Source organism: Microtus oregoni, unplaced genomic scaffold, assembly GCF_018167655.1.
Source record: "Microtus oregoni isolate MIOR12 unplaced genomic scaffold, Mior012 000038F_ref0000394, whole genome shotgun sequence".
NCBI classification, from domain to species: domain Eukaryota; kingdom Metazoa; phylum Chordata; class Mammalia; order Rodentia; family Cricetidae; genus Microtus; species Microtus oregoni.
Window position 1 is genome coordinate 24,124,336 of NW_024543097.1, and position 22,717 is coordinate 24,147,052.

General features: G+C 44.5%; 1 protein-coding gene across 9 annotated transcripts in view; it reads left to right on the top strand.

Moving 5' to 3' along the window:
• Positions 1-22,717, top strand: part of LOC121433402 (histone deacetylase 4) — a 257,632-nt gene that overhangs the window by 128,519 nt on the left and 106,396 nt on the right. For 7 of the 9 annotated variants that reach the window (XM_041631766.1, XM_041631771.1, XM_041631765.1 and 4 more), the window contains one exon: positions 4,689-4,760. The exons of 1 other annotated variant lie outside the window; for it this stretch is intronic. In XM_041631766.1, the coding sequence (XP_041487700.1) occupies positions 4,689-4,760 (72 nt within the window). Of the gene's footprint in view, positions 1-4,688; positions 4,761-11,019; positions 11,070-22,717 lie in introns of those variants that run through there. One more of the 9 variants, XM_041631773.1, reaches the window with a different exon arrangement.

The following is a 22,717-nucleotide window of genomic DNA, read 5'->3' on the forward strand; positions in this document are numbered from 1 at the left end:
CCTCGTCACTCTCCTAGTGCTGTTAGCCCCAGCCCAGTACTGTAAGAAAAAGCAACATACAGTTTGGAAAGGGAGCAACAGGACCGCCACTTTAAATCAAAAGAGCTTGAGGGAAGCGATGCGTGGAAGGGTCAGAGTTTAACAAGATCCAAGGATGCCCATCGCTCATGTGCACCAGCAAACTAAAGTAGACATTTAAAATGTTTAAACAGTTTTAAAACTTTAATGTTTTAATAATGTTTTTAATATTGAAGTGAAAAGGTCAAACACTTAGAGAGTTTGACACCGAATACTTTAAAGCAACTCTGAGAGACTTAATAGGGTCACAGGTGCAGCCAGGCTGTGGTTCTCTTCTGTGTGGGAGCAGTGGGAAGTTCAGAAACCGATTCCTGTGAATTTGATAGTGCAGGGGCCACCATTACTCTGGCTGCTTCTAGAGAAGAATGTATCAAAAACTGTACAGAACTATTGTGGGCAGGAAGGTGTGGTACTGGGCGCAAGACCAGCAAGCTGACTGAGCATTGAGATGCCAGCTGCAACACAGTAATCTATTGACTGATGGTAAAAGATCAGACCTCTTGGCTGTTCTCATGAAAAACAAACAAACAAGCAAGCAAAAAGAATAAGAAACAAACATCCATGTGCAACACACCCTGCACAGGATGCAGTTGGCTTACTGTGAACAGCTGAATGAAGAAAGGTTCACTTGCAGAAGAGTGGATTCCAGCTGTCTTGAGGCTGGTACTCAAAGATGTGAAGGTCCAGGACTAGGGATTTGGATACCATATTTAGAGTGCAGCAGTCTCCCTAGTAAAAGAAAAACAGAATATGGCTTTTGGTCCAGATCCTGGCATTGGGCCCTTGAAGTCTTTAAGACTTTCTGAGCAGTAGAATGTCTTTGGTTCTTCTTCATTCATATCCAGTTTACGCTAGTGAGATGACTCAGAGTCTGATTACTAGTCTGATTCCAGGATTGGAGCTGCCAACCCTACCCACTGATCTAGTATATAAAGGTGGGACCAGGAAGACTAGAGATGGGCTCATAAAATCTCTTGTCTGGTAAAGTTGAGTGTGTTGCCTGGTCTGTGAACCAGGATAAGGATGAATGATCTCTGTTCTAGTTCCCTTTCTGATGTTGTGATAAACAGCCTGACTGAAGCAATTCTTGGGAGAAAGGATTTGGTTTACACTTGTATCAGTTAGGGGAAGTCAAGGCAGGAACTCAGACAGCTAATCAGAGCACAGCCACAGTCCAGAGTGGAGAGAAATGAGTGCATCTTTGCTGGCTGCTTGTCTGCAGCTGGTTTTCTTCATTCTTAAATAGCTCAGAGCCTATCCCTGAAATGGCCCTTCTTACGTTAAAGTGTGTCTTCCTACATCAATCAGCAATCAAAACAACCCCTCATGGACACTCCCACAGACCCACCTGATCTAGATAATTCTTCATTAAGACTGCCTATCCATGTGATTATAGATTGTCACACTGACAGTTAAAACTAATCTCAAAACCACCCCAGTTCTATACCTGGGGACTTTGGGGATCATGTACATCTTCATATGGGTGTTTATTTTTATCTTTAATAATAAACATGGAATACAAAGATAGCTGCCCCCGAATTCATGAGGTTGTATTTCAAGATGTGAATGCCAAAACCACAGAGGGTACTGATTCCTGTAAGTGCTATTTTTTTCTGTCCACATGTACCAGTAATAAGGTTTAATTCATAAATCAAAAGAATAACAGCTAACATATGCAGTAGACCAAACATAACAAAGCATTCACGGAAGTTCTGTGTGTGAGCCCTTTCAAAACTGTCCCATGGGACACTCACCCTCTTATGGTAATAGTGAGGTGGACTAAGTGGGCTTTGCAGCTTCTCCTTGGTGTGCCTGAATTGCTCACATGACTGCTCCTGTGCTTTGTGACTGCTGTTAAGTAAAACAAGAATTACTTGAGTGTAGGCTTTGCAGTACCATGGCAGTAACAAGTAGGCAGCACATCCCTGGTGTGGACATGCAGGACAAAGTTTGGCTCGTATCTTGGTAAAGAGAACTCAAGTTTTCATCCTATATTCAGAATGAAATTTAAGATATAAGCTTTTTGTCTCAGTGTGTGGGTGTACCCCTCGCGGTCCTGAGTTCCTTGCTCGTGCTCCCTCTCCTTCTGCTCCTGATTTGGACCTTGGGATTTCAGTCCGGTGCTCCAATGTGGGTCTCTGTCTCTGTCTCCTTTCATCGCCGGATGAAGGCTAATATTCAGGAGGATGCCTATATGTTTGTCTTTGGATTCACCTTCTTATTTAGCTTCTCTAGGATCGCGAATTATAAGCTCAATGTCCTTTATTTCAGGGAACCCTGATTGCTCTTCGAGCTGATGAGGGAGGGGGACTTGATCGGGGGAAATGGGAGGCGGGGACGGGGAGGAGGCAGAAATCCTTAATAAATAAATAAATTTAAAAAAAAGATATAAGCTTTTTGTTTGTTTCTAGAATAAGCTGTTGCTGTTGTTGTTATTATTATTATTTTATATTTTAGACTTGAAGTTGCCCCAGTCTCTATATTTGGGTCAAGGTGAGCAATAGGTAGATAGTAAATCAGAAGGTTCACTCAGCTGGTAGCAGAGTCAGTGGGTGTCAGGGTACAACATATGCTGTTGTAGGACAGGCTGGAACATGTCAAGCTTAAGGTCTGAATTATGTGTAGAATCCATGTTATTTATCATTGTATTGTTGTTGGAGGCAAGACAGCACTTTGTCTGCACAGTAAACATTATCCTGAAGGCTAAGAGACATATACCAGTAAAAAACCAAGAGATCCTGTATATGGGCCAAGACTCATTCACACCACATATTGATGAAAATATACAGCCACACAGAGAAGACTTTGTCTGTGAAACTTAAACTGTACACCAGCCACTTTGAAGTGTGAAGTTTCTTGCAGGAATGTAATAGGCACTTGCGTGTCATCCAGAGTCGTTGGGCCTTCAGAGCTCAGGGCAGACACCAACTCAAGCCCACACTCCAGAAACGGTACCAGGGTTGGAGTGCTCCTAACTGGTTAGCTACTAAACCTGGGATTTTCCCAGATGGAAGTAGAGGAGACTGGTAGAAGCCTTCTGCTGATGCACTGGTAGCAGGAACAAAAAGAACCCTAAGGGGTCTCAGAGTAAGGCTGGAGGTTTCCCTGCAGGTTGCTCCTGACTTAGCCGTTGGAATCCTGCAACCAGCCTAGGCGGTCTTTGGATTTCATGGTGAATTTAAAATGTTTTAATACATACATACGCATACACCACATACACAATGCAGGCATGCATATACATACATACGTACATACATACATACGTACATACATAATGCCCCTTTTGGGGCATTTTACTGCTTTCTACAATGAACACTTCTTTGCAGGAAAGAAAGTATTTTCTGCCCCTCGAGGTTTCTTTCTGAGTAGTCACAAAGTTTTGAGGAGACTGTTGTTTTTACAGTTCTTAAGTCAGGCTGTCTCAGGTGGCCATGCTCTTGAGAAAGCCTTCAGCCTCTAAGTGGCAGGGTGATTGTTTGAAACTAGTGGTTGCCTTAAAATGTGTTAGTGACTTCTGAGTCTTCCTTGGAGCATAGATATCAGTATCCCAGATAGGCTCAGTGGGCTTCTTCTGACCATGATGAAACGCTAAGAGTTGCTAGACCTTGATTCTGAGTGGTGCGGAGGAGCAGTCCCTTTCTGTCTCCTGTGTGATTCAGATGACCTCTTGCATGTTGCCGTCTATTCTGTGGATGGGCATGCTTTGGGTCTCCTGGGCCAACGCGTCTTTCTGTCTTTGAGTTGGAATTCCTCCAAAGACGCACAGGTTGGCTCCCTTGCTTATCTTGATGTTATCTGCTTGTTGTCTGTTTTGAAACCCTCTCTCTGGGAGCTGCATGACTGCCTTGTTATGAGTGAATGCTGCTGCAAGTCTGCAATGGCATGCATGTCACTGCAGAACAAGCGGATTTTAAAGGAAAAGTCTGGTTCTGTGAGGCTTTCTGGGTCTTCTTTCCTTCATGTTTGGGGAACACAGAGGTACCAGGAGATATACATCCATTCTGTGCCAGGCTTTGGTGGTGGGTGGGTTCTAGTCTTATTCATGCCTCAAGTCAGAATAGCCAGATTGGTTCCTGAATATGATCTAAAAATGGATTTCAAAGAAATTATTGTGCAATCTGTGTTAGTCCACTAGTGCTGGCAAGGCATTCCCCAAGACTGCTTGAGTACCCCAGCACCCTGCTCCCTGTGACTGCCACATGTACCCCAGCTGCTGTGTTTGTGTCTAAGTCCAGACCCTTCATTGTTATCTCACAAGAAGGGGAGCTCTTTATCTTAATGCCTGCGGTTTCTGCAGAAAAACCCTCTTCTGATAAGCCCAGTCTGGGCTAAATATAAGTGAGCCCTGCTAGCTCAACCAGATGCCCTCAGGCAGGAATCCCAGTTCACCTTATCTCAACTGGGGGCTGTTTTGATTATTCTACAAAGAGTCTTTCATTTTCTCTGACAAGTAAAAATAATCAGTGCTGGAACTGAAACTGTCCTCTCAAAGAAGGTGGGTGGGGCTGGTGGCTCTGGAGGAGGGGGCACACATGCTTTCCAATACCATTCATTGCCGAAAACTTTCTGCTCAACTTGATGGTTCTGAAGCCAGTGTCTCCTCTCCTCAGATGGACTTTCTGGCAGAGACCAGCCGGTGGAGCTGCTGAATCCTGCCCGTGTGAACCACATGTCCAGCACGGGTAAGTCAACACACTTGTGTGTGCTTTGAAGCCCTGCTTTACTGAGGCGACGAGAGAGAGGCGCAGGCCACTTTAGAAGTGGAAGTGTGATAGGAGTCGAATGTCTTGAGCTTGGTGCTGACTCAGATGGCGTTTCAGCAGGTTTTTGTCACCTGGGCTCTGCCTTTCTTTCCCTCCTGTCACACCGTTGGCTTTACCATAGAACATTAAGCACAGGTAGGAGAGCGCCTAAATAGTTCATGAAAATGACCAACTTTTAAAGTTTGACCTTTTGAGAAGTTTTGGCTTTCATTGTCTCTCTAGTTCAGTTTGCTCAGGTCATTTTATCTAGCTGCCATAGTTTGGGTGTTTGGAGATAGTTTCCTAGTGCTTGCCCAGTGTGGACTGAAATAAGAATTTCTCACATGCCCTTATGGGTAATGAAGAAAAATGTTAAATAAACATAGTGTCTAAGAAAACCAGAAAGCTTTGTGTTAGCTTTTGTGCCATGAGAAGCACACCGTGCTCTTTGAGAGCTTGTTGCTTAGTGTGAGGTGGGCTGTGGCTTGCAGTGCTGCTGTCTGCCCTGCATTCAGACTGCTGCTGTGGCTGTGTGAGTTCCATTGTTGAATACCTAGGTTTTGTTTTTCATTCCTCAGACATGAATGATAATGCTTCCTTGCAGAGTTCTCACTAAGCTCAAATATATGTGTTAGCTTTTTAGTAGTTTTTCAATAAATGTCGTCTCTTAATGTCACACTGACTAGTACTGAGGATGGCGTGGGATGTAGCTATGATGTGCCAGCTCAAGAACCAAGTGTTTCCTGTGCTTGTTATCCTCGTTTTCTTTCTCTGCTCCAGGATGGTATATCGGCAAGGGTTACCCCCATGAAATTTGCTATCCTCTTTTACTTCTGTAGCTAAGCTCCTTTTTGTTTCCTGGCATTTATGGCACATTTTTGCAGTGTTGAAGGTCCCCGTGTTTGCATTGTGACTTTAAGCCTATATTGAAGAAGTGCTGTGAGTAGGCAGAGGAAGGCATAATATCCACAGGGTGTACGGAACATCTCGTGGAGCCTACATGTTAGCATGTGTTTGAGAAGCCACTAGCATAGAGGGCATGCATGCTTTCAACCCCATTTTGGTCACTTTAACCAAGTATTAAATGCCTCACAGAAATAATAGGCTTGGATACAAAAGACTTTAAATCAAAAAAAAATTGATGTGAAATATCTTTCATGTTGCATTTTTATAATATGGAAACATTAAGTGTGCTTTGTGTCATCAGCTTGTGCTGTATTCCTGAAAATTGAGTTAATCTTACCCTTTTTTCTAACATTGCATGAGAATGTGTCCCATGTAAACATGCATCCTTTCACTTGAGTAAGAAAAGTGCCCTGGCAGTCCTCATTGCCAATCACATCTCATTCCCAGACCATTTTTTTGTCCTGCATTCATGAGCACAAGTGAGATAAACAAGCCTTGCTACTTTGCTGCAAGAATTATTAGGACTAGAAGCTGCCCTTATAATTTCTTTGGCACCACCTGCTCCCTTGGTGCAGGGCTGATATGTACTCAAATTGGAGTTTTTCTTGGGAGTTTAAGATTTACTCTGTCAAAGAACTTCCCAAAGGCAGCCCACCCAGGCCACCCTGTACTTTCAGCTCAAAGTAGCCCCTGCTCTGTTCTTTGCTTTTGCTTTCCACTACCGAGGCGGTCTCATGGAGCACTGTGTGTTCATGTCCTGTTTTTTTCCCTCTTTCCTTCTGCTTTGGCCTCAGTATTGAAGGAAGCAGAAAAAAGACCTGTTCTGAGCCCACCCAAGACACTATCTTGTGTCCCTGTTGCATTCTGACTTCTTTGTTCCTCTGGCCAGCTTGCCTCTCCTCTCTGGGTTTTACTACCTCCTAGGCCATCCCAGAGGCTTTGTGAAGATGTCCCTAGCAGGATGAATTGCAGATGAAGCAAGCAGCCCACATGGGGAAAACGAGTGGAAAAGCTAGGATGAGAGAGTCTCATGGGTTCTTGGTAGATGGAATTAGCAAGGGTGAAGGTATAAGGGGAGTAGTCCAGCAGAGGGATCTGGGATGGTGGGTTACCCAGTACGGAGTAAGGTGCTTAGCAATATCCTTTGTGCCTGCCAACCCTTTCCCACAACCCTGTGCTCAACCAATGAGGGAGGTGACTGGTTGAGATGTGAGGTACAGCTACTTTCCAAGAGCTGACCTCCCAGCCCACTCTGATATGTTACTGCTGACTGCGCTGGGTGAAGAGTTATGCTTGGGGTCCTTCTCTGGCTATGCGGCTGCATGCTGTCCCTGTTTTCTGTCTCCTCCTTTTCTCTCTGTAATCTTTTTATATCTGGTAAGCTGACAAGGCCCTTCAAGGCCCTGGCCAGTTCTAACAGCTTATACTTCCAGTCTCGTTGAACCCCTATAACCTCATTCTGGAATGGGCAAGAGATCAAACATCTCAACAGGTAGCCTGCAACCTCCACTCAGCTACCTTCTGCTCTGTGTTTCTTCCTCTGTAGAAAGGGATCTGGCTTCATCAGTGGTGCGAGTACGGGAGACCAGTGGTCTGGGCTCTCTTCTGCCATTGCTGTGCCTCTGATGAGAATTTTGTAGCTGAACCATGTTTCTTGTGGTTTTTGAGCCATTCTGTGTCTAAAGAGACACTATTCCAGAACCCGTCCATGTTCTGTCTGTTGCTTGTAAGAATGTGCTTGCCGCTGTGTTGTCTTCTACTTCCATTTGTTTGTGTGGGTCTTGTATCTCTTTAAACAACCCACCTATCACTCTGATTGTGTTCACTGCTATGGTTTACCAGAAGTGCTGCTGGCTTTAAATGCACTCTCTTTTGACTAGCTGTCGTCGCCCCCCTTCCCACCAAGACCCTGCCTCTGCCCTTCTCTGCTCTGCCAGCCTGTTTCCCAGCTGGGTTCCTTTACCACCCCAGTGCCCGGGGAGGAAGAAAGCAGCCTTCCCTTTTGGGTGAATATGGGGTTGTTTACACTTCTCACAGTGGTCTGCCCCATCACTTCTGTGTTGCTGCAACTACAGCTGCAGATACAGATTGGAAAAACTCCTTGTCTACCACAGGATGTTATATGAGGCGGGAAAGGTAGGCAGATAGCTCTTTAGTGCTGAATATTGCAAATAAAATACTGTTGAAATACTGTCCAAAGCAAACAGTTCTCATCGTGTGTGATGTAACTGGTTGGTGTGTTTGTGTGGTGGGTGGGGAAGGGGTGGCTATATATGTATGTACTTGCTTGGATAGATGTGCATGTGTGTGTGCCAGGTGCCTGAGTGTAATGTCAAAGGTCAACCTTTGTGTTCCTTTGCACTCAACTACCTTTCCTGATATGGAACCTACAAGTCTGGGATTAGACTAGGCTGGCAAGCCCTGAGGGTTCTCCTCTTCTTCCTCAGTTGTAGAATCTCATGTACTCACCACCATGCCCAGCTTTTTATATATTTTCTAGAAATTGATCTCAAGTCCTCATGCCTGCACAGTAAGCATTTTATCTGCTAACCTGTCTCTCAGTCCCCCTCACCCCATTTCTTAATTTTAAAAAGGAAATGTACAGTGGCCTTGGGAGTAACCTCCAGGTCTTTGACTATATAAAGGATGGAAAACTAGCTGCATTTTCCATGGTATTTGAGAGTTCCAGGCAGTTAGGGCAGGAAGGAAGGGTTTGCTTCTTGGCGTTGTGGATCAGAAGTGTTATTTATGACAGGACTAGTGTACAGAGGTAGGTTTATGTGACATCATTTGCAGTCAACGCACTTTGAATCTATGTTTATCACCAATTTTTATTATAGGTTTTAAGAATTTGGTATCTTCGGGTAGGTAAATCAGCCAAGACATACAAGAGGATTTTGTCAGCCCTTGTCCACCTTAGATAGCTGGGGTGTGGTATTAGTTTTCAGTAGTTATGTATTATGTATATGTATAATGTTTTCTATTTCCAACAATTGGTTACCTTTAAGGGAGAATCCCTTTGGGGCCATACCCTATACACTTGGTTGAACCCTCAAGTCTCTGTGTTCCCAAGTGGCTCCCATGCTGCCATGTGGAACCAGAACCCCAGTATGTAGATCAAGGGGCCTCTTGACTAATGGGCTAAGTGTTTGGCTAGAGCAGAGAGCAGAAACAGGTGGTCCTGTCAGGTTGGTAAAGAGTTTGAGGTAGGGGATGCCATCTCTATCTCATTAGATACCCTTTTTCCTGCATGCCTGACCACTCCCCTTCCTACACGTTTCCAGCTGGACTGTGTCTGTTGACTGAGGGGACAGCTAATGGGAACTCTAGGTCATTCTGGTCCTGGTACCTCCAGTTTGCCTGCCAAGAGCCCATCCTTTCCTATAGATTCCCTTTCTTTGTGACTATGTGCATTTTCTCATCCCCACACCACCTTCCTTGTTTTTATTTGGATGTCCTTGTTCTTCTTAGGTTGAGCATTTAACTTATTTATTTTGTTTTTTTTTCTTTTGATAAAAGAGTTTAGGTGGGTGGAAATAAGATGGTTTTTGATAAGTTCCTATTTGTGATGTTTAATTTATAAAATATGTTACATCAATACTTTGTAAACATGTTTCTCGAGAGATATTTTCTTTTTTTTTTAAAGAGAGTTATTTTCACATGTCTTATGGTTCTTTAAAAATGATACTTAGGCATTTTTACAGTCTGAAAGTATGAGTTTTCAAGTAGACCTCTGCTAGGATACTAGCTTACTGTAGCATGTTAGAAGTTACTGACACTTTGGATTTTGGGAGACCGTTTGTCTTATAGTCTGCTCTTTGAGGCTTCAGTGTGTCACTTGTGTAGAATTGAAGAGAAGGTCAGGTGCTAACTGCCATGGGACATAACAAGATAGTGAGGAAGATGGACTCTAAAGGGCTGTCCAGGAAACCATAGACTAGCACACCCTTCACTCAGGCATTCCTATAAGTTGGAGTTACTCTGTCCTTAGCTTTGGGGATATGTGTGTGGACGACTCAAACAGAGATCCCTGTTTTTGTGGCACTAGACTGTGCTTAGAGGAAGGGACAGCCAAGTCAGGGAGTGACAGTAGGGCAGGATCTTACTGGGGGAGATTGGAGTTTTCTTGAGAAGCTGGCCTGATTTCAGCAATATTGGATGGTGAAACTGGCCAGGATTGAGGGATACTACTGAGGGATATTGGTGACTGGGAGGTGCCAGCCTTTTCAGATACCCTAGTACCAGCTAGCAGGCTGGAGAGGCAGGGCAGAAAAGTGCTGGCCATGTTATGGCACCATTACTAGTCACTTGCCAATGCCCTAGGCATCAGCCTTTAGGTAGAGGAGAGACTCCTGGAAGTTCTGGGCAGGTGCTGGCTGGTGCTGTGGAGTATGATGGGAGGTCACCACCTGCGACAGGGACACTGGAGAGGAAAACCAGAGAAAAACTAAATGGGATGGTGGCACAGCTAATAGGTACAGTGGGAGGAGAAAAAAATTATTGGGGCTAAAAATATCTGGCAGTCAGTGGGATTCTCAGGTGATGCCTCCCCTTAGATAGCAGAGGTGAAGCTAGACTGGGATTGGCCTGAAGCACTTGGATGGTGGAGTCATGTTAATTGACTGTGGTGAGTAATTAGATGTACCTTCTCGGATCTTCCTATCAAAGGTCATCTTCTATCCATTATGGAGAATCATTGTGAATCTGAGCATGAACTGAGAGGTTTCCTGGACAGGCAGAGGGCTGTGAGAGCATTCAAACAGCACAGATTTGGAGGCAAATATGGTTTCACTCAAGGCCACCAAAGAGCCTTTGTTCCCAGTGTAGTCTGCAGACGCTGTCTATATGAGGTAGCAGAACATTGTGTTGCTGATTTGCCAGAGACTGTGCCACTGGACTAAATTGATCCCAAAGAGAGTGAGTGTCCACATATGAAGAACCAGGTGCCATAGATTTCAGAGGGACATTTTCAGGGCCCAGCTCTGGTAGGTCCATGTAAGTGATGACAACTGTCCCCTTGTCACAAGCTCGTCCTTCACTTAAGCAGCTCATTGTCGCGTCCTTCATCTAAGTGCCGTGTGTTCTCTGCGGTGTCAGTCTTGCAGGAAGTACCTCAGTAGGTACAGGTTAGGAAATAGACTGGCAGGCCAAATAACTTCCCCAAGGTCACTCATTTGTCTGGTGGCTGACTCAAAACAAGCTCCCATGACATTCTTCTAGATGCCAACATCTGAACTACCAACACACACCAGATTGCCAGCTGCTTTTTGGACTGTTTCTATCCCTAGGAACCCAGGAAGCCCTTGAAGAATGCTGCATTCCTCTTTGGCCATCTGAAGTCAGGTGAGGTCAAATTGATTTCCAGAAAGCTCAGGTTGAATGCCCTTGCTGCCTTGATGGGAGGAAGCTGGAGGAGGCCCACTACCGCAGCAGTGCAACTTCGCCCCATTCTCTCCTTTCACCAAGTGCAAGAAGCATCTATTTTTACATATTTCTGCTGTTTGTGTTGGGTAATAGTGGTTCCTACTGTGGCCCAGCTGTTAGGTGAAATGCATAGCCGAGTGTTTGGAGGTTGCTAAGAAGGAAATTCTGAAATTCTGTGTTCTTATGTAATATTGACCTTATGTAACTGAAATGGCAAAGACAATACAGATTTGGTACCCTTCCCAGACTACTGGGACTATTTTTAATTTTCCAATAATACATTTTTACCCCTTGAGTCTAGGGTAATGAGATTGCTTTCAGAGGTGGCCTGAGATGTACGCTTCTGTGTGCAAGTCCAGCAGTGTTTTGGGGAAGAACTTTTCCCAGGGTCCTGGCTAGACCAACTTTAACACTTACAGGTGAGGACTAAGTTGGCTGCTACCAACTCTACAGCCTGTAATTTTCCACCTGTAAGAGCATGACTGTGGCCATGGGTGAGCCAGTGTTCAACAATAAGTGCTAGTTTGGATGTTTCTGTGTAATTGTACTGTGTTAGAATTCCTTCCCAATAACATTATTGCAGCCAAGTCTCCAGTGTATGGTTCTGCCCATTTGTGTTATCTCCGGAGATTCTGCCTGTCTTTGGTAGCAGTACTCACACATTCACTGTGTTTCGATAGGTGGGCCTGACGGTACATAGTTTTCAGGACGTGCGCGAGTTTGTGTCTCCAATACTGTCACCCACTGCACCAGACTTTATCTATAGTTCTTGTTCATATGTGCTTGCAAGTCTTCTACTTGCATAAGATAGGTTTTTCTTCTTGGTGGATACAGAATGAACTTGGAATATTAAGAGGATTTTTCTAGAGAACTTTGAGGGTAGTTCTGAAATAGGCAACAAGAGAAATCTACCCCTGACTTCACTGTTTAGCAGAGCAGCACAGATGGTTAGCCATCTTCAGGTGGACCCTTGCTGTTTACAGCTGGCATAGAGGATTTTATGTGTGCAAAGCACTGCCTAGGCTGTGTGAGTCTCCACTAGTTGCTGCTCTCCAAATAATATCATAGTGTCAGGAATACAAGACAGTTGCAGGGAGACGGTCAGGTGTGCCTTCCTTGTAGCATAGTGGTACCCCTCACACCTGAAGCAGGTGTGGCACTAGGCGCACCTCAAACAGGTAGTCAGAGTTGTGTGTGTCTCTGGGAGAGAACTGTGGTCTGTCTGAGTCAAATTTGGGCCACCCATGTGAGTAAAGCCTTCTGTGTTGTTGACAAAGATCCTTGGAAGTGATTTGTAAAGACAGTTTTGTCCCTTGGATGTCTTCAGCATCATCAGGATTAAATTTATGCTTGTTGTTTGATAAGAGTCTTGAAAAAAAATGGACCACACTGAGTGTCCCTATCAAAATAACACTCTGACGGTAGCCACTCTGGCTGGCAGGAAGACACTTAAGAATACTGACACGTAGAAGTGGCTGCTCTCTGGTTGAAAGGCTTCTGTGCCCTGTTGTCATCATGCCCGGAAATGTAGTTGGAGGTGGAAGAGAGTACACAGAATGACAGCCTCTGGTCAGCCAAAGGAATCCCCAAACCCCTCCCATGTGCTTGCCTTTTGTTGTTATTGTTGATAGATTTCATGGACCAAACAGATACCTGTAGTTTTGTTGGTGGGAGCTATCATAGTTCCTACAGCTTTCTTAAGAACTCATTTCCTGGTACCTGGGGCCCTTTTACTCAGTCCCTTTTCTTCCTAACAGTTCATGGAAGAATTAGTGGTATCTTTGTGACTTTCCCCCCATTTTATTTTTACTACTTTGTCCCCCTGAGTTCTGTTCTTATTTAGATAACTGTGATTGTTGTTGCTGTTGTTATTATTAGTACTATTCCTACTCAAGTGTATAGGACCGGGAATTGTTTTCTGTGCTCAATTTTAGACAGTTTCTAAGGTGATGAGGATGATGTTTGGTTGGGTTTTTTTGTTTTTTTTTTTTTTTTTTTTTTGAGGCAGGGTTTCTCTGTGTAATAGCTGTGGCTGTCCTGAAACTCACTGTTTAGACCAGGCTGACTGATCCTCCTGCCTCTGCCTCCTGAGTGCTAGGATTAAAGGTGTGTGCCACTACTATCCAGCAGTTTCTAATTTTTTTTTTATGTGTGTTATGTTTATTTTTTAGCTGTTCACTTATATTCAGAATTTTAGTGTTACGAGGGGATTTTTTTTCCCTATAGTTGGATTTTTCCTTCTGTGTGTCTCATTACTTTTGATTCTTTTGTAGCACATTTAGGCTTGTGGGCTGTACTCTGTCATGGAATGTGTTTGTGTGAGGATTTTTTGTTGTTGTAGTGACAGAGTACTGAAGGCTGGGTACTTTACACAGGAGAGATGTTTGCTTTACCTTATAGATCTCAAGGCTGGGAAGTCCAAGAGCATGGTGCCAGCCTCTGCCCTGGGGATTCTACTGCTTCATCCAGAGGAATGCAGAAGGTGGAAGCAATGTGGAAAAGTATAGCACCTTCTTCCCAACCTCTGGAGAACAGCTCTGAGCCCACTAGAAGCACTTTGATCTTCAGTAAAGTGTACCACACATTCCTGCCCCTCTTGCTCACACTGGGAACTGCCTGACATGTCTTTGTAAACAGAGTGAGGAAGAGTGAATCCCTGCCTGGGAGGTTTAGTTTTATTTTTAAAATTGAATGATGCTGATTTAAAAATTTTTTATGGTGCTGGGGAACAACCTCAGTGCTTGACTGATGGGTGGGGAGCCTGTAGCACTAAACTACACTGCAGCCCCCTGCTGGGAATTTAATCCTGTCTTTGCAGTGTTAGCTGCTGAGTAACTGCAAATTTGCTTCTGAAAACTCCTCAGCAAATCGGAGCTGCTGGGGAACTCCAGCTAGCAGTTCAGCACATTGAGAGGTGAGACAGGGACAGAAAGGCATGGCATGTTCCAGTGCAGATTTGTTGGCATTTCTCCCACCTTAGGATAAAGTCAGCTGTGTGCTCCATTCCTGTATCTTTGCTTAGTAAGCCTGGCAAGGAGACTGTAAGGGGTTGGGCCATTTTATTGCTATGCTGAAAACACCATGACCAAAAAAAGCAAGTTGGAGAGGAAAGGGTTTATTTCATTCACATATAAAAGTTCATCATCAAAGGCAATGAGGGTAAGAACTCAAGCAGGGCAGGAATGGAGGCAGAAGCTGATACAGAGGCTACAAGGGGGTGCTGTTTACTGACCTCACCCCAGCTTGCTCAGCCTGCTTTCTTATAGAACCCAGGCATCAACCACAATGGGTTGGGTCTTCCCTGTCAAGCACTAATTAAGAAAATGCTCTACAGCAGTGATTCTCAACCTTCCTAATACTGTGACCCTTTAATACAGGTCCTCATGTTGCGGTATCCCCAGCCATAAAATTATTTTTGTTCCTATTTTATAACTAATTTTGCTACTATTATGAATCATAATGTAAATGTCTGTGTTTTCTGATGATCTTAGGTGACCCCTATGAAAGGATTGTTTGACCTCCAGGTTAAGAACTCCTCCTTGTAGGTTTGCCTACAGCCCAGTGCTATGGAGACATTTTCTCAACCAGGTTCCCTCCTTTCAGATGACACAAGCCTGTGTTAAGTTGACATAAAATTAGCCAGCACAGTCATCTTGGACCATACTAAGTAGTTGAACCATCCTCTAAGAAGCATGGGAAAGAGCCCGTCTGAAGATACAGAGGACTATGTCCAGTATTCTGAGCTGAGTTATAATATTTGGTAATTTTGACTGTGAAAACCAGAGTTCTGTATTTATACCAAATGGGATCAAGGAAAAAAAAATAAGTTCATGTATATGTTTTAGAAGTTTTTACTCAACTTAATTTCTAGTAGGTTGGTTTAAAATGAAATGTATATACATGTACCAAAACTCAATAAACTGCACATCTAGCATAGGTGGATTTTATTTTATGCAGGTTATATAATAAGACTGTAAAAAATTCAATTGGTGGGGCTGGAGAGATGGCTCAGTGGTTAAGAGCACTGACTGCTCTTCCAGAGGACCTGGGTTCAATTCCCAGCACCCACATGGCAGCTCACAACTGTCTGAAGATCCAATTCCAGGGGATCTGACACCTTTATACCAATGCACATAAAATAAAAGTTAAATAAACTATAAGAAAAAAACCAAAAAAAAAATCAATTGGTATAATCCCTCTGATGTAGAGTATAGAGAAAAAACAAATGTAATATACTTTCTGTGAGAAAGTGTTTTTAAATAAAGCTGGACCATTGCATGTGATAGTGCCAGATGATGTTAACTTGCAAGACTGATCCCACTGTCCCTATTAAACCAGCTCCCCACTCCATGGTCACTCTGTGGTCCAAACTTCTACTGCTTAAATCCTTGCGGCCACCTCTCAGTCACAGCATTGGGTCCTAGAACCAAAAATAAGTTCTCAGAGAGAACAAGTGTTTTCCGGAAGGCTCCACATCCCATGACAGCACTCAATGTGTCTGCAGCCCTTGGTATTTTCTGAAGGTATAGATGTAAGACTAGAGGGCATGGACTGATGCATAAGTCTGCAATCACCAAACTACCAGTGGTGGTTAGACCTGTGGTTCCTCCTTTCATCTTTTGAGTGTCTTCCCTCTGAGCCTTTCGGTCATACTGCCATACAGAATTTGCTTCTACGCTGAAAGCAGACCTTTGGTAAGGACTAGTATTCTGGCTAGTTTGTTGTCAGATTGACATAAGTTAGAGTTATTTAGAAAGAGGGACTCTGAGTTGAGAAAATGCCTCCAGAACATTGGCCTGTAAGCAGATCCATAATGTGTTATTTTAATTAGTGATTAATATGGGAGTGCGCAGTTCTTTGTGGGTGGTACTACCCTGAGCAGGAGGAGGTCCTGGGTTGTGTAAGAGCAGGCTGAGAAGGCAAGAGGGAACAAGCCAGTAGGCTGAGAAGGCAAGAGGGAACAAGCCAGTAAGCAACACTCTTCCATGGTGTCTACATCAGTTCCTGCCGCCATGACTTCTGGGTGAGGACTATCAGCTGTATGATGAAGAAATAAACTCTTTCCTTCAAACTTTGCTTTTGGTCATGTTTTATCACAGCAATAGAAATCCTAACGAAGACAGCTGGTTTGGCGTGTGTCAGAGTCTTCTGAGGCTGGCCTTCTCTTCAGATTGTTTTAATCTTTGATGGCAAGAAGCTCCTACATCTGGAGTTCATTTCTGAGATATGAGGATGTTTCCACTAACATTCTCTGAAAGTCATCAGACTTTCCTTCACTTTGAGTATTGGTACATAGAGGGTTTGTTGTGGTCTAAAGCATGAGTAGAGACAGTTGTGTTCCCATCCACAGAAATAGCCGTATGTGACAGCATGCTTAGTAAGTCTTTCGTCTTTTGCACAGTGATCTCCAGTGGTTCCTGTCAGTCCCTGGGAATATTCTCTTCTACTTTCTTCAAACCAAAAGCCATGTTTGCTGAGATTTTATGGGTGATGCTCTTTCTTAGCTTTATCTTATGCTCTCAATTACAGTGCAGTGACTTCATTCCTGTGTGTCTTCAGTGGTGTTCTGCTGCTTGGTTTAACTCTCTTATGTGAGTCCATTAGATTCTTATAGACTACTGGGGCAAGCTGGCTAGTGTCACTTGAGAATTTTGTGGCCGAGACCAGAATCATTTTTCCTTTCTCACAATGTCTTCATATAGTTCTGTAATGAAGATTTCTGTTCCCTGGTAGGATAAGCTAGGGCTCCAAACACTTTTATATTTCTTTGAAGAGTTTTATTTAAAATGGTGATCACTTGGTTGGAACTTTTCTAAGAATGCCATGGGGATGATTTTTGTGGAAAGATTTTGAAATACTGTCTCAAATTATGATGCTAGTATAGAACTATTTTGGCCTTTTTTTGTCTATCAACCTTAGAATGTTAATGTTTTCTAGAAATGTGCCTATTTTACATTGACTTTAAAATGAATTGGTTTAAATGTCTGCCGTATTTGAAGTAACTGGTCTTTTTTTAGCTTCTAACTTTTTATGTATGTATATGTGTAAATAAAAATGTTTGTGCAGTTCCTGAGATGGAGCCCCATCATGTGGGATATGCTCACTCCCTGCCACATGCTCTGTCTTGTCTCTTAGTTTTTAATTCGTGATTTTTCTTTCTTTTCTGAATCCTTGTTATTAGAAGTTTGTCATCTTCCTAGTCATTTCAAAGAAGCTATTTTTTTAACTTGTTGGTGCGTGAACGTGCAGTGAATGTTTCTCTCTTCATTCATATATTTTGTTTCTGCATTTGTTCTGATATTGTCTAATTTTTTGATGATAGCTCTAACTTATAAATCTGTATCCTTATTGTCAGAGATGATGTTCCTGCTTTGCTCATTTGTCCACCAAAGAGAAATACTGTCTTTTTTGTTTGTTGTACATGATACACTTGTGAAAGTTCATTCTTTTCTTCTTTATGGTTCCAGGAATCAAACTTGGGTCATCAGGCTTGTCAACAAGTGCCTTTACACACTGAGATACCTCTTTCTCTCACATACACACTTGACTGCTTGCTTGCTTGCTTGCTTAACAGAGTCTTCTGATGGAGCCTCGACTGGCCTGGATCTTGATATATAGACAAGGCTAGTCTTGAACTCAGTCATTCTGCTTCTGCCCACAGTGCTAGATGTGCCATGGCCACCAGCACAGGGGTCTTTTTTTTCTAATGCATGTACGATACCATTGGTACCATTTTCAGGCTTAGATAAGAGTGACAGCTCTTTCATATCAAATGTTCACTCAACGTTTGTATGTCCCTAGGGATATCTGTACTAGTTGAGTTTGCTGTTTACCTCGGGGTGCATGTAGCATTCTAGTGGCTGGTACATAGCGTATATCCTGGTTAATCCATAGTCTTCTCCTTCCTACCTTATTTTATTCTGTGTTCTTGAGATTTATCTGCAGGAGGTGGTTAGTCTTGTAGTCGACTTTTGTGTTCCATACTTTGCTTGGGTTCATCCCTATCCTATCATTTGAAAGATCTTTGTTTCCTATTGCCTGTCATTTGGAAGTTGGGTCTAGAGACCAACTAGATGGAGATTAATTGTGGTAGACTTCACAATTAATTTCACTATGTGTTTCTGCCTGGAAGTGGCCAGCTGTGCATTTCTGGAGTCAGGAGCAGAGGGGCTTTCTTTTCACTTACAATCTTCTGTGGCTCTCATCCCACCCCACTCCACTCCGTATGGCATTACTTTGAAGCAGTAGTTGTCCCATGGGACCCCAGCTATGCTGCTGCTTCAGAATTCTCCTGCCTCACCTCTGCCTTCCTCAACCTTTTCCATACACCTCTTGCTGTCAGGTTTAATGGCCTCTGGATAGCTCCTGACCAAGGGAACCTGTCCTCTTTAGCTTGTTTCTTAGAGCTACCTCTACCGTACCTTGTCCGCACTTCAGTGCCCATGGCTTCTTCATTGGGGTGTCCATCACTTGCAGCTTCTTGACTTAAGGCCACATGTGTCAGTGTTGCTTCTGTGTTCACCTCTGCTGTCCCTCTAATATGTCCCCAGCTGTGAGCCCATGTTCTTGCTCCTGTTACCATGGCCCCTCTTTAGGAAGAGCTCACTTTCACATTGTGGATGGGGGGGTCAACTTTGTTATGGGGGCTTTGTGGTTCCTTTGTGAGACTGTCTTAATGTATTATATTTTTCCACTTGGTTGTGTTTTCAATGTCTGTAGGTGTTTATCTTCCACTTTGGAAATTTTTAGCTGTTGTGGTTTTTTTCCCTTCTTCTTCTTCTTCTTCTTCTTCTTCTTCTTCTTCTTCTTCTTCTTCTTCTTCTTCCTCTTCCTCTTCCTCTTCCTCTTCCTCTTCCTCTTCCTCTTCTTCTTCTTCTTCTTTTTTTAAATCTTGTCCCTCAAGAGCTCTGGCAGATCCAAGCTCCGACTCTGGAACCTGAATTCCAGGACTGAGACATATGTTGGCATGCCTCTTCCTGCCATGTGGGATGGCCAGGCGGAAAGACTGAGTGTACAGGGAAATGAGTGGGTGGACGAGAAAGGAGAGCCTCACCATGTCCCTAGAATGTGGAGTCTTGGGTGTGCTATGGGACACTGGAACTCCCAAGAAGCTTTGGGCTTCTGAGGTTAGAAGAAGGCATGCCAAGACTTCCTCAGAGCACACAGGCTTTCCATTGGGGCTGCAGAGAAAACTTGGGTGAGTCTGTCCCAGAAGGCATGGGCAGGTACTCAGCATGTCACCGTTTCTAGTTGTTGAAAGAAAAGACAGCTCCCTCATGGTGGGCCTGGCCTGGTCCTGGGCAGTCCTCAGCCCCTTTGTGAGCATACAACTGAATCACCACATTGTTCTTCCCAAAACAGGCATTCTAAGGGCAGCAATGTTGGCATATTTCTTTGGTTGGCAGAGGCCAAGAACCCTCTGGTCACTGCCTCTTACTCCAGCTATTTGCCCAAGGTCTTCACTTTGTTCTAGAACCTTCCACAGACTGGCACCTTTCCAGTGGAACTTGGTGCATTCAGTTTCTTGTTTTCTTGAGATTCAGGCTGAGTTCCCACTGGACTGTGACTGGGGTGTGGGACTCTCTGCTTGAACTCGAGCACACTGTATATTGGCCAGAGGCTGCAGACTGTTGCACGGAGCTGGTTTCCTTTGTGTGGCCTCAGCAAGTCCCAGCCTCACAGAAGCCACATTACTATGTGCTTCTAGACTATGGCTCAGCCAGGGATGTGAAGGTAGCCTGGATTCTGCTTCTCTTCCTCTCATTCTCCTCTACTACAGAGAGCCTTCTATTTCCCAGCAGGGGTGGGAGTGTTGGACTGCATCAGTCTCTCTGACCTCAGACACCTAACCAGGGACTGTAGACTTAGGGCAAGGAAAGCCTTCTTCACTTCTTTAGTGTCGCTGGTGCCTGACAAAACTGGAGCACCCAAATTCTGCTTACATGAGGTAGGCTGGTGAGGAACTTCGCTTCTATACCCCCTTGGCTCTTGGCCACCTATCACTGTGTGCTCAGTACATATCATGTGTAGTCGAACCTGCCTTAAGGCCAGCTGTCTGAGGTGGTTAAGGATAGGGTTGTTCCATCCACGGGTTTGGTGTGGTCCTGAGACAGAGGTGACATGACACATATTTGATGAGTTCCATCTTTGAGGGACTCATTCGCCACCTGTCTTGGGTCTCCTGAGATTTGGACTGCCTCTAGGAGTCCAGAACATCACTGCCATCTTTTCTTTTCCTTCCCCTTTTTATGCCTGGGTTTCAGCAGCCACCACCATACCTATTAAAGAAAGCAGTCCTTGGCTGTTCAACCCCTTTTGTTGGCAAACCGCAGGCTACTCCAGTTTAAGAGCAGCATTAAGACCAAAGAACACATACTGTTGGTAAGTAGAAAGTAGAAAAGACACTCAAGCGTGCTCATTGTGTGTGCCAGTCAGACTACCTGGCTTCTGGATAGTATGTGAATGGAAGGTTTCAGTCTTTGTCTGTTAATTCCCGGCCCTTGTGTCAACCTAAAATGGATTATTAAAAGGAGATGGGGAATTTTTTCCAGATCTATCTGTTTCCATGTCCTCTCTCTCAAGAGGGCTGCCCACGGGACATTCCCCTGTCTCTGATGCTTTCTGGGCCTCAGATGTTGTCTTGGCTTTCCCTCAGACAGCTCACCGTGCTACCTGGAGAGCTGGCTGCCCGAGCTGGGCACTTCAGGTGTGTTAGCTGTTCCAGCTCTCTTACCTGCATGAGTACGACTAAATCTAGCTGTATGGCAGCTGGCTGTCCTACAGGCTGTGTGGGCTCGCCCTGCCCCTGTTTTTGTTAGTAAGCTTTTCTTTCATGAATTCATGTAACCAGAAAAAGTTCAATATAACCCTCTGCCCTTCCCAAACTCTCCCAGATATCCTGGCTGCCATCTTGCTCACCTCTATGCAGAGAAGTGTTTTCTTGACCCACTTTCTAGCTAGCAAGTATCAAGAATACTGAGGCCCAGCTGTACAGTTTCACTAAGCGGCCCTCTGCTGCCTCTCTTGGTTGCTACAGACTGGATGGTGCCTTTCCCATAGTATGTCCTGGTACAGGTGTGGAGTCAGACTGCACACCAGTGCCAGCTCCATGCCCAGCACTTCTTACAGAAGATCAGTGTTCCTTTGGGTTGAGGGGGTGTCCTTTATTACTGATTGACATAGGACAGAGTGTAGTTCTCAGAAACATGGGCTTAGATTTGAACTTAAACCTGGCTCCAGGGTCCATGGCCTGCCACTGCCTTGCCATCTCTATGCCTGCGTGTCTTCTTGTATCTTAGTTCCATACTGGAGATCTTGAAGAGCAGGTCTCCTGCCTCTAGACCCTGTGAGTCAGCTCTCAGATGTGGGTGTTGCCACTCTCTGGCCTTGTGTTCTGTGGCTGTCTGCAGGAGGCCATGGAGGATCACCCCACTGAATACGAAAGGCACAAACCCACAGAGGATCACCTTGTTTGCCAACAGCTCTTTTGGCTCAGTGTGATGACACTGCCCTTTGTTTGTGGTTCACTTGGGCCTTTTTCTGCCTGGAAAAACATGTCCTTTATTTAGGAGAGTGGTGCAAGTGAATGAGGTAAGCACTGGGTGGGGAGAAGGAGACCTCAGAGGGAGATACACCTGGTGTTAACGTAGCCTTTTGTTTCAATAGTGAAAATAACATTTCAAGGATTCTCTTTTCCACCTCCAGTCTACAGTAGGGCTGGGCAGGATTTTCCTGCTGTTCCTGTTTTTCCTAGGGTTGGGTAAGTAGGTGGCTACTCCTGAGCACAGGAGCTGTTCAGGAAAGAGAATGCATCTGTGGTCCTCAAGCTGCAGGCGATCTATCCCAGCAGTAGTTGAGAATCAGCCTCTGGTTAAGAATAGAACCCAAGTCTCAGCTAAAAGGAGGTGCCCGTGGCCAGGCAAGCCCTCCTGCAGGTCATTTAGTGAGGGACTCAGCTGGTGTTTTATCATACATTTCTGCTGAAAGGGAGGTTGTGATAGTGGAATATCGGTTCCAGAACATGGACTCTCAAGCTGTAGGGTTCCCAGATTCTGTCAGTGCAGTGGGGGCCCCAGAGGCTAGCTGGCAGCAGTGGGATGATGGGGCCTGGGCCTTGGCTTGGTTCCTGCCTCTGCCCACCCTAAGAATTGCTGCCCTGGCTAAGCTGTGAGTCCTAGCTGTCCTTGGCCTGTACAAATTCCTTAGGATTCCTGATGCCGGGGCTTGTGGTCCTTGAGCAATTTATCTAAGCAACGTGTCTTACATTTCCCACGTGCCTGATAGGACACAGTTGCACTGACTTCTGTGGAATCCTTATGCACATGAATAAGTCAATATACACATGCATATAGTTTCCAGCAGGCCAGCCTACAGGCAAGGCATGGTATGGACCATGATAACAGGAAGAAAAGGGGGGTGCCTGTTTCTAGCTGGAGCAGTGTTTCTTACTTTCCATTCCAGAAGACAGAAATGTGAGGTGAATCAGTGCCTAGAAAAGTGTGCTGCCTGTTACTGGCTTCTGGAACTGTTCATGGAAGACTCGACTCAGAGATTACATGTAACATAAG